At 44.9% G+C, this 12,894-nt stretch overlaps 1 protein-coding gene across 7 annotated transcripts in view; it reads right to left on the bottom strand.

The window, feature by feature from the left end:
- Positions 1 to 12,894, bottom strand: part of ANKDD1B (ankyrin repeat and death domain containing 1B) — a 126,090-nt gene that overhangs the window by 40,317 nt on the left and 72,879 nt on the right. For all 7 annotated transcript variants that reach the window (XM_085874542.1, XM_085874545.1, XM_085874546.1 and 4 more), the window contains one exon: positions 3,582 to 3,680. In XM_085874542.1, the coding sequence (XP_085730668.1) occupies positions 3,582 to 3,680 (99 nt within the window). The remainder of the gene's footprint in view (positions 1 to 3,581; positions 3,681 to 12,894) is intronic.

Below are 12,894 nucleotides of genomic sequence, written 5' to 3'. Positions count from 1 at the left end.
ATCAACCACATAACCCCCTTTGACAAGACTCCCACCAACAGCACTCTTTACACATGCACACCATCACCCATCAATGCTCAAACTACCTAAAAGTATGATCAACATCCCCATAACTAGCAGGTACCTATCTAATTCTAATTTAAACTTATCTACTTTTCCTGCTGTCACTACCTTTCCAGGGAGGCCATTCCATGCATTAACTACTCTCTGAGTGAAAGTCCCCTGCCTTGCTACCGTCTTAACTCTCCTCTCCTTTACTCTCAGGCTACGGCCCCTGGTCCTATCACTGTCTACTCTGTTGAATAATTAATTTATCTTCACTTAATTTATCTCTACCTTTCATTATCTTAAACATCTGTATCATATCTCCTCATTAACCGCCTCCTTTCTCGTGTATAAAGCCCTGTCTCCTTCAGCCGCTCCTCAGAGCCGAGTGTAGCTCGGCCCGGAATCAATCTAGTAGCCCTGTGCTGCACCCTCTCTATGGCATGTATGTCCTTCGGGAATTGTGGTGACCAAAACTGTACAAAATATTCTAACTGTGGCCCTCACTAAATTCCTGTACAATGTTAACACCACCTCTTGATATATAATTGATCCCCCTCTGAAGACAACCTAAAACCCTATTTGCTTTACCTATAGCTGCCTGGCACTGTGCTGCCTGCTTATCTCACATATCTATGACCACCCCCAGATCCTTCTCCTGTGTGACACGCTCCAAAATTACCCCTTGCATCCTGTAATCTCGATTTTCATTGTTCTTTCCCATCCCTAACACCTTACACTTGCTCAGGTTAAATTACATCTGCCAATCGTTTGCCCAATCTATGCAACTATCAATACTTTCCTGAATCTGATCACCACCCCTTCTGCTATCCACCTCACCTCCAAGCTTTGTGTCATCTGCAAATTTGGAAAGCTTACTCTTTACCCCATTATCCAAATCGTTGATGTAAATAATGAATCGATTATAGTAAAGATTATATTCGAGGAACGTAAGTCGAGAATAAAAATTGGATCGTTACGGATTGACAAAGATACGGATAACACGGATAACTCTACCTGTTAGCTTTGAGAGCAAGAATGGAATTCAATATGGTGTGGCACAGTCGTGTTAGTTCCTACTTAATTGTGGATATAGAGAGAATGTTGTATTAAAACACTGCTGTTGATATAAAGAAGACTTTCTCATTAAAAAATATCATATAATTACGTTTTTTCAAAGTTAAAACGAGATGCTGTATAGTCAATGACAGGATAGCCGAGAGGTACGCACACTCGCCTGTAAGCTGTCCAGGCTGGGTTTGAATCTCGGCCGAGCTATAAACTGTCATCCAGGTGTTTCACAGGCAGGGTAATTCATCAGTGTGTGGCGTCCCTCGGATGGACGTCGAACAGCCGTTCTCGCCGGCATCAAGGCTAAATTCCAAATTCCTGCCCGAACCTTAGTCGAACGCCAGGCCTCGCGAGCCGGTTCGTGAAAGACTTGGGCCAAGCTTTCACCGGCCATCCCCACATGAACGTGGGAATAATTGTGGCCGTTAAAGAAGAACATTGTTTTAAAACATTGGTATTGATATCAAGAAGACTTTCTTAACAAAAATATCATATAATTATGTTTTTCCAAAGATAAAACAAGAAAAAGACGTCGTGCAGAGCATGATATGTGCAAAATCCATCCCCTGCTCCAAAGGTTGCCATGGATACATCAAATTGTCCATTTCATTAAGATTAAAATTGACAATCTTAATCAAAGCTCAGGATGAAAATTGATGATTTTTCAGATTGAAATTGCTGATTTTAGAAGTTTGACCTTGAGGTGACCTTTCACCTTTTGACCTCAAATAGTTGGTTTCCCAATTCAGTGACACAATATGTAAATCCTGTTCATCTTTCAAGTCAATCGGATGAAAAATGACGATTTTAGAAATCTGACCTCAAGATGACCTTTGAACATTGACCTCAAAATGAATAGGCTTCTCAGTTGAAACGACCTCGACAACTTGGTAAAGTTTCATGACGATCGGTTTAAAATTGTGACCTGTAGGCAATTGACAAGCAGACAACCAAGACAAAGACGTCGTGCAGAGCACGATACTTGCAAAGTCCATTAAACAAGTTTGACATCAAAATAATTGGTGATTGAATTCAATGATCAAATGTGCAACGGCTCTTCAAATTTCAAGTAAATCGGATGAAAGTTTACAATTTTAGAAAGTCAGCTTATGTTGACCTTTTGGCCTAAGTTGACCTCAAAAATAATTGGTTGGTTGAATTCAGTGGCCTTAAATATAAATCCTCTTCAAATTTCAAGTCAATCGGATGAAAATTGAGGATTTTAGAAATCTCACCTAAGTTTATTGACCTCTGACCTTTGTTGACCTTTTGACCTAAACAACATTAGGCTTCTTCCTTATGACAAACTCTACCATGTGGTGAAGTTTCGTGAAAATCGGTTTAAAATTGCGACCTGGAGGCGACAAACAGACAGACAGAATAACAAAATAGACTGACCAATGTACTTGAAAAAAATCTTCGATTTTGCAAGTAACAAGATTAGATGCTGTGTAGTGTACGGCAGGATGGCCTAGAGGTACGCACAGTCTCCTCTAAGCTGTGCTGCTTGGGTTGGAATCTCAGCCGAGCTACAAACTGACATCCCGGTTTCTCAGGCAGGGCGATTCATCCACGTGTGTGCTATCCCTTGGATGGATGTTAAACTGGCATTCTGTCTGCCAATACTAGTTGGTGGACGTTAAAAGATGGCACAGTGTCCTTCACAAAGAGAACGCGAGCTGTCGCCGGCACTCTGGCAAAATTCCAAATTCCTGCCCTAACTTCTGCTGGGAGAGGGATGGAAAACCTCCCAGCATAACCCTTGTCAAGAAACTGCTTTGACAGAACCAACGCTCTGTAACAGAGGATGGCAAATCATTTAGTCATCGTGTATGACATTGTGGATGGAGCCTGGGTTGAAATAAACCAGTGCAAGCGAATATGAGAATAGGATGATATACAATTAATTGCAAGGAAATTCAGACATCGGAGGCCATTGTGACCATCATTCCTGTGACACATGTACACCCCCAGCATCACCACCTACAGGGTGTACAAATTATACTGCCAACCCCTAGTAGGGAATTTCGATGGGGGGGGGGGTGGGTACGGGCACACAATGGCCACCTTGTTTGGAAAATCCTCATTTGTCATTTCACGAACGCAACTTCAAAACAAACTGGACAGCATGGTGGACGTACTCTGAGCGGCATCCCCTGCATCAGAAGACCAATTAATGTTCTGTTAAACCCAACTCCTTAAAGGATGAATTAAGACCGGAGAGCTCAATGGTGAACATTGCTTCCAGTTGAGCTTTTCTCCCACCCCCAAAACTACACGTCTGAAAATGTACTAATGTATGGAAAGTTAGTAATCTCAAAAAGTGCAGCAATGGTAGAAAGAAAAAAAAAAAAACACAAAACATAAATAAAACAAGTATGATCCAATGAAATAGCGCTGCAGTGCTGCTCAGAATTTTCATAACCCGCTTCACATTGTGAAAAATGACGATCATGTGGACTTACTCTGTCCTGCGAGTTGATGTCACATCCGAAAGAGAGAAGGAACTGGGCACAGCCAGGAAATCCTCCCATTGCCGCCAAGTGCAAGGCCGTCTGGCCCTCCTGCAATGTAACAGCACAGTTAGTACTGCTGACCGCGCGCACATATTTCTTCATGTTGACATCCCTTCTCATTATGCACTACTGTTAATTTCATGGATGAGAAACTTCGAATTGAATTATGTTTTTGGATGCGAAAGATACGAGAGAAGCGAGGAATCGTGTAACGGATGAGCAAATGATGCAGATGGAAAATGAAGAGACAGTGCAGGGAGAGGGAGAGGGAGAGGGAGATAGAAATAAAGATTGTTCACAAAGTCAAAATTTGAAATTCAGCCAGAATTGCAAATGTACTCTGAGAATAATTTCAGTCTGAGTGTGAAACGCGCAAACAGTTCCCCTTATGGGTTGTTATTAGTCTCCTGCCGGTTTCACCGGAGGGGACTATGGGTTTGCTCTCAATCTGTCCGTCTGTCCATCCGTCCCACCTGTGATTTTTCTGACTTTTTTTCCCCATACCCTTTTACATATTCAACTGAAACTTGGTACATGTCTTCTTTATGATAAGTTTTTGAATAAGTTCGAGTCTCAGGGCATTTCGACAAATTTACACTGAGTTATGCCCTTTTTAGACTCAGAAAATATTATATATTATTATACATAGGTCAGTATTCCTGGTGTTGGCTTAATGGTTAGGGTGGTGGGCTTAGGATCCTAGGATCCTGAGTCCAAATCCCACTCGGATGTTGGATTAATACCAGGTGGGGTTGACTCTGCCTGTCATCCTTCCGAGGTCGGCAAAATGAGTGCCAGCTTGCTGGGATCCTGTGTCGGAGGAGCGACCCGTCCAGGATTGTGTCCAATAGCTAAGGAGACTGCTGAGGCAGCACCAATGCTCTGCACAGAGTATGGTCCCAATGGATGGATAGGTCAGTGTTCAGCTACCCTAACTTCACATCACTGCTTTACATCCATGGGTTGGACATCTGGTCTGACTACACCCCCAATAAATTCATGCGCTACCATTGCATGAAGCAGCAAAGATTGGCAGGCATCAGGCCTCAGGCCTGGGTGTTAGTCCACGGCCCAGTGCAATTGGAATGATCCAAGGTATATAACCACAATGTATTGTGTGTGCACATAAGCCGTAGGCATGGTTTTTGCTTCATGTATGTGCTGTACATCTGGTTATTACCATCGTCACCAAAGGTGGAAGGAGATTATGTTTTCACCCATGTCTGTCTGTTTGAAAGTAGAATATCGCAAAAAGTTGTGCATGGATTCGGATGAAATTTTGTGGGCAGATTTGGCACGTAACAAGGACGAACTGATTCGATGTTGGTGAAGATCCAGATCCGGCTACTAGAATTTTTAAGTGATTCTTCACCATTGAGAGATGGGGCCAAAAACAATATAGAGCATGATATCTTAAAAAAAAAGTTATTGGGCCCAATATGTTCTGTTGGATCAGGCATTATCATGGCAGTTTCGTGGTATTGGATCAGCAGAAACACGGTGAGGTTGAGTTTATTGTTCATTTTGGTTCCGGTGTCGGCTCGAGCGTGCGTCCACACATTCATGGAAACAATTTTTTATTTCCAGAATATTCATTGGGACCAGAAGGGGATTTGTATTGAAAAGCAATCCTCGCTCTTGTTTTTCATAATTCTATGGAGAAATGATAATTCTATCGAGAGAAAAATGACTAACTTTAACGAAATCATCATTGACGGATACTCCATGAGCCGGTGCAAAATGTATTTTACAGAGAAGAGCAAATCCTGAATGCAGCACCATTATAAAGGAGAACTCCAAAGGTAAATGTTTATATGTAGGTCATACTACATTAGTTTCATGAAACCAAATAAAGTGACCGATTTAACCACTTGTTAAGGAGCTGCATAGTAGTTCAGTACAAGGGCACCACCCCTTGCCCCACCACCTGAAAGCTTCCCCTCACCTTGTCGCCTCAAAGCTTCACCCTCGTCCCTCTCCCTTTAAGCTTCCCCCAGTCTTGCCCCTCAAAGCTTCCCAATCGTCCCACACTCTCAAAGTTTTCCCCCTTGTCCTACCCCATTGAAGCTTCCTCCATGTCCTGACTGTCTCAGCTCCAACCTTATGCCACCCACTCCCAGCTTCCCTACTCCACTCCTGTCCTGCACCCTCCCAATGCCTCCTCCCCTGTCTATAACTTTGTGGACCTCAAAAATCTGAGGTCTCTGCTCCAATCTGACAGATCTCTCATTCTTGGCTGCTCCTGATAAACCAGACATCATCTGTTTAACAAAATTCTTCCTCCCACAGGAAGTCCCTAACTTCTTATGTCGTCTATCCCATCACTAATGCCTCCTCTAATCAGCCTGACAGCGAAGTTGCACTTTTCAACAAGAACTACATTTGTCACTGTTCGTGTACTGATCTCACACCTCCAAATCCCAGTCTGATTATTGGCTGTGACATCCCCTTCGCTCCCACCTCTTGTTTGTTTGTGTGTTGTACGGTCCTCCAAACAATGACTCCATCTACATCCATCTATCTCTATCTCTATCTCTGACAACATGGACAAACTTTTAACCACCCATCCCAACTCTCTCTTCCTCATATATGGTGAGTTCAATTGTCACCATGCAACTTGGCTGGGTGTTGGTACCTCTCTCACCAGCTGTGGCACTTCACAAAGGACTTCTGTGGTGGTGGTGGTCGTATGGCAGCTTAGCTGCAGGGGTAGCTATCATTTCTTGAAGCGTGACTGTGTCGCTGATGCAGTGCCCCTCTACCAGTACACACTGGAACTGGTACTCATTTCGCCGACCTCGGAAGGATGACAGGCTGAGTCAACCCCCTGGTGTATTAATTCAGCGGCCGACGGGGCTTGAACTCAGGACCCTAGGATCCCAAGCCGCCACCCTAACCACTGAGCCAACACCAGGCTCCAAAGACTTCTGTGACAAATCCTCCCTTCTGGACTTGGTCATGACAAGCTTTCCTGCAAAAGTCTTCTGCTCTTCCTCTGCTCCAATTGGATTATTTGATCATATGCTTGTGAGTGTCAACATCTTTGCGGCTATTCTTAGAGAGAGCCCCTCGGTGCCAGCGAGTCTGGCAGTTCACTGAGGCAGACTGGCAGGGACTGCAAGCCACCATCTCACTTCAGGAATGGTCTCTTATATCTACTGCCGCTGATATTAACTCAGCCTGGGAATTATTCCACAGAAATCTGCTCTCTTATGCTCATGGTGAGCTGAACACGTAAATAATTCCTGCATTGAAGAAAGAGTAGATTTTAAAAGATCATCCCACCAAGCCATGCCCACTCTCAGGAGAGCCAAAAAAACAGCATTCATCCAACCTCCATAATTAACTTTCAAACTTGTCTCCTTCCTCGAAAACCTGGTGGTGCTTGTTAAGTCTGTCTTTGGTGGATGCACCTCCTCCATTTCTTCCCTCACTTCAAATGGCACCACAGTCGACGCCACCCATGAGTGAGAAGGCCGAATGCCTCAATTCTGTGTTTGCTTCCAAATCTTGTGTATCCAACCCCTCATTCCTCACTGGACCCACCCAACCCAGTCACACCCAACTGCTCATGGGAGTCTATATATTTTGAACCTGTGAAGTTTCTGGTCACCGTCAACTCCGATTCTGCAACTGAGCATGAGTAGCATGAGCTCACGTGTCCTAAAATCCTGCTTGGCTGCTCTTGCACATCCTCTTTCTGCTCATTTCAACCAATAATTTGCCCAAGGTCATCTTCCATCTGCTTGGAAATCAGCAAACATCACTGCATTGCATAAATAAGGTACAAAAATGGATCCTCTTCACTACAGACCCATCAGCTCATCATCAGCAAGGTCATGGAATCCATTATGGTAGTAGACATAAAATCCTTCCTTTTCTCTAACGGCCTCATCTCAGATCATCAATCCAGATTCAGACCAAGTCACAAATCCATCCACACTCTTCCTTGGATATGCTGCTTACACTCTTCTGACAATTGATGTCAGACATGCGATCACGACGAGAGTCGAGAGACATATCTCAAGCTTTCAATACAGTCTGGCATCCTACCTTGCTCTCCGAACTCTTTGCCTATGGAACCAAGGCCAACTTCAACTTGGGTTGCCGACTTCCTCTAATCTTGCAATCAATGTGCATCTTTCAACGGAATCCTTTCATCTCCTCTCTCTGTCAAGGCTGGTGTGCCCTAAGGCAGTGTTCTTGGTCCAGTCCAATGACTAACCTTCACCAATGATCTCTCTGACTTCTGGAACATCATCTTTATCTATTTGCTGATGACTCCACTCTCTGCCGTGGCATAGGTCATCCTTCAAAGGGGACAGTCAGCAGCCGCCTTCCTCTCTTTAGACCTTTATAGAATGACAATCTGGTCAAATACTTGGAATATTTATTTAAATCCTGACAAATCTCACACTATTTCTCTCGAAAAGGACTGTCTGGCAAACCCTCATGTATATATTCTTAACAATTCTCTTGAAAATGTTCTGTCATTCAAACTCCTGAGTCTCATCATCAGCCAAAATCTTTCTTGGGCAAGCCACATTTCAAAGCTGTCCTCGAAAGACACTGGGCCTTCTCCGTTAAGCAAAGTCCTTCCTTGGCACACCTGAACTCCTATCCACCTGCAAGGCCTTCATCCACACCTTGATGGAGTACTGCACTTCCCTCTGGGCTGGCACGCCTGCTTATTGTCAGGTCAGGCCAGATTATGCCTGTGACGATACAGGGACCATGTAAACTTGTACTAACCAGTTTCATGGTCGGGTTTTCAGCAACTAAACCGTCTCCCCCACCAGATTTCCTGGTGAGGAGGATGTATGATATGGACACCCAGCAGGATTAAAAACAAAACCTGTCAAAGGGCAGAGGAGCTCCTTGTGAGCCAACTACCATCCATATCTAGTGCCTAACTGTGTTTGCAGACATCCTCTTGCAGTCGGGTTACATTTTTTTAGGAGTTTGGTGGCAGGATTTGCACTCCAGCCACTGGAAAACACTTCACTGCGCAAAACACAAGAAAAACGCAAACACAAAAAAAAAAAAATCTGAAAACCCACTCGGTGGGAGTCCTTCCTGCGCAGCTTCCCTTCGCAGGGCAGTTCATCGGATGCCGGGATTGGGGCAAAGCCTTCCGGAACCCCAGTGTTTGATGATAGGAGGAAAAGCATGGGGTAAACTTCCCGGATCAGATTACAGAAGTGTGCATCGGGGTGGTGCTGAGGTGTCGTCCACCAGACAGCGGTCTCCTTGGGTTAACCTGAGGTTGTCCCTTCGGGTGGGTGCCTGGAATATCCTATCCCGAAGAGAGGATGATCACCTGTCTCTGTTATTATCTGAGCTCAAGCGTTTGGACACCGGTATTACTGCATTCTCTGAGGTCCAGAGACCGGATTGCGGCGAGATCGTGGCGGGTGGTTTCACCTACTATTGGTCTGGTCGCTCTGATGGTTACGATGCCCAAGGAGTTGCTGCAGCTGTGTCCAATAAGCTGACTCCAATGATAATTGAGGTAACACTGGTCAACAAGCGTATTATGAGACAAAGGATTCATCACTCCTTGGGTGTCATTTTCCTGGTCTCTATTTATGCTCCGACTGAGTCGAGCGATCTCACCGTGAAGGACGCATTCTGTGTTATGCTCGAGTCTGTGGTTGATTTGTACCCCAAGCGAGATACTCTTCTAGTCTTGGGGAATTTCATTGAATCGACTGGAACTGATAGGGATGGTTATAAGACGTGTGTTGGTCCCTATGGGTCTGGAACTGTGAACCAGAATAGCACTAAGTTCCTTGACTTTGCAAGAAGTCATGGACTTAGGGTGGTTGGTTCATGGTTTCAGCGCCCACAGGCTCATCGCTGGACTTGATATTCCAATGCTGGTGGTGTTACAAAGGAGATTGGCCATGTGCTCGTTGATGGTCCCTGGAGGATGATCCAGAACTGCAGGGTCAACTGGAGTGCTCAGTTCCTCAATACCGACCACAGGCTTGTTGTAGCAACTCTGAAGTTGAAACTTAAATCTGGGAGAATGGTACCATCCCAGCCTAGGCTGGACGTGGGCAAGCTCAAGGATGAGAGAGAGAGTAGCTGAGGAGTTTGCGAAAAGGCTGAGTGGGGATTTGGGGGGGGGGGGTGGGTGCTTTGGGGAATCCTGTAGAGTTGTGGAGCTCTTTCAAGATCCCCATCCTTGATGTTGCCAGTGGATGTCGGCAAGGGCTGCTTGCAGCTTATGTTGATCTCTGCAAATCCTTAGATTCAGTGAATCGTGATGCCCTCTGGAAGATTCTTGGTTTTCGTGGGGTGCCACCAAAACTGATCAATCTGATGTCTGAACTCTACTCTGGTGCTGAGATTGCTGTGAGATGTGGTGATACCATCTCCAACTTATTTCTCGTTGTTACTGGAGTTCGTCAGGGGTGTGTACTGGCCTTCACACATTTCATTCAGCGCTTGTACGGGCTGGATTCTGGGGAAGATGTCGGAGAGATCAAGTTGCGGTGCATCATTTGGGAATGTGAAGATCTCTGACATTGATTTCGCAGATGATGCAGTCATCTTTGCGGAGACTCTGGATATCCTTTCAGGGGCACTCAAGGCGATGAAAGAGGAGTCAGAGAACCCTCTCAGAGAGAGGGTTTCCTGGGTCACAACTAAGATCCAGGCTTTCAATGACATATTGGATGCTGCTATCTTGTCTGTAACCCTTTATGGTGAGAATGTTAAGGTCAAGGAGAGATTCACTTTCCTTGGCAGTGATAGTCCTGTCTCTCCTCCTGTGAGCCAGAGGTCAATGGGCATCTGGGTCGAGCCTGAGGAGTCATGGATTCACTGGATCATGGTGTGTGGCACAGGAGGATGAAAGGACGAAAGTCCGAGTCTTCAAGTCCTGTGCAGGAAGATGAAATTTGAGACTTGAGGTCCTTGGTGCTTACAGTCTTGTTCTACGGATGTGAGACTTGCACCCTGAGCAGGGATCTGAGATGGAGACGTAATTCCTTTGGTACCAGGTCTCTTTGGAGAATCTCTCGCTATCGCTGGTTGGACTTTGTCTGCAACGAGCGGTTGCTGAAACTCAAATGAGATTTGTTACCTGCATAGTCCGTAAGCATCAGCCGCAGCTGTGTGGACACGTCTCGTTTTCCTGACGTTGATCCCGCTCACCAGATTCTCTCAGCGAGGGAGCCTCATAAGTGAAAGAGGACGATGGGCCGACCATTTTCCTCGTTTGATCAGATTGTAGCAGATTGATCAGCATCTCAAGGAGATGGGGATGGGCCAGGCATCAGCCTGGCGAATGGCCAGACGGAGGCCCCTGGAGTAATGGCGGAAAGTGGTCGCAGCGAAAGTGCTCTGGTGCATGCTCCCATTCCAGACCTGACCTGACCCCTGCCTCACACCTTGCCCAGATTGATGCCTTGGAAACCTCCTGTGACGAAGCTGAAAATATGGACCATTTTCCCATCATTGACAGATTGGTGGTCTCTGTCTTTGACTGCTTCCTTTTCTGTTTTACCGTTTTTACTTCCTGAGAGTGTGCTTCTGTTTTCATCTTGTCCACCCCATGCATTCTCCCTTCATGCCATATTTGTCCAAGTCTCCTGATATTTTCTTCCTTACCTGTGCTGTTGGTGTTTTCCCCATCTTTTTATATGTACCTTTTGTTTTGTGGCACCATGATCCGTTCTGTGTTCATGCTTTTCCACAAGCTTTGACTTTGTATCCAAAAAGGGCATAAAATTATTGATAGATCAGATGAATGCCTTAACCCAAATTTGAGAATAAGAGTGATATCAAAATATTCGTGAAAAAAACTACAAATATTTAAATATTTCTGCACGTGCGTGCGCACACACGCACGCATGCACGCATACACGCAATTTTTATTCTGTTTTTATTTCACCACAGATCTCTCCAGCCATATACCGTGTGTATATAATATATATATATATATATATATATATATATATATATATATATATATATATATATATATATATATATATATATATATATATATATATATATATATATATATATATATATATATATATATATATATATATATATATATATATATATATATATATATATATATATATATATATATATATATATATATATATATATATATATATATATATATATATATCCTGGTGTGTTGGCGCAGTGGTTAGGGCAGCGGCTTGGGATCCAAGAGGTCCTGAGTTCAAGCCCCGTTGGGTCACTGAATTAATACACCAGGGGGTTGACTCAGCCTCGCTCGGCGAAATGAGTACCAGTGTACTGGGCCGGTGTATACCCCGGTTAAAATAGGTGTACCATATCCCTGTGTCGTAAGAGGTGACCAGGGTTGTGTCAGGAAGGGCATCCGGCGTAAAACATGTGCCAAATCACTATGCGGATCATACGGATGATCCGCTGTGGCGACCCCTAACGGGAGCAGCCGAAAGAAGATATATATATATATATATATATATATATATATATATATATATATATATATATATATATATATATATATATGTATTGTTGCGAATTCGCGCCGGCCGGCGTGCGGACGGCCACGTAACTCAGATCGCAGCACGTCGCCCACCGGACGGCCAATTCAGTCGTGACCCTCTCGGACCAACGCCGGGAGCTAGTCACGGGTGGGGGTTTAACCTCACCACGATCGTGCCAATTGCCCACCCACGCAGGATAGGGTTGCTCGCCAAATTCAATCTCCCTAAGTACCTGCGCGAATGGTCGACCGGGCGATCGCACCTCGCCGCAGGTCGACTCCGGACACGAGCCGCTTGGGCGGCCCGTTCCGTGCTATCGGGATAACCGAGCGGTGTTATCGCCGACCTGGGCGGTTCAAATTAATTACCGGGCGTATTAAGCCCACTACGAACCCTTTACGTGAAGCAGGATGGAGGGTTAATAAAGAAAAGACGAAGCGAAACGGGCACAGTTCAACATGCAAGCACTTTATTTACACGACACACGGAAAGCACACATATACAGTCAAACAGTCAAAATGCACATATAGCAGTTAAAACAAAAGGAACAATGACGCAGAGTTACTACGCGCACACACGGCAACACTTATACAGTTTTACTTTACAGACGGCGCCAACACACATTTACTCAAAAGCAAAGGAAAGAATCCACCCTCATAGACAAGGGGACAGACAGGCCTGGAGGCCAATATGTGCGCGTGACCTGGAGGAGCGGCCAGGTCGGCGAGACCGGGGGGGTCCTACCCGCGTCCTCGTGA

The sequence above is a fragment of the Eptatretus burgeri genome, chromosome 3 (genome assembly GCF_056783735.1).
Source record: "Eptatretus burgeri isolate ZD-2024b chromosome 3, Ebu_testis_v1, whole genome shotgun sequence".
Taxonomy (NCBI): domain Eukaryota; kingdom Metazoa; phylum Chordata; class Myxini; order Myxiniformes; family Myxinidae; genus Eptatretus; species Eptatretus burgeri.
The sequence above is the reverse complement of the archived record's forward strand: the minus strand, read 5'-3'. Positions and strand labels throughout refer to the sequence as shown.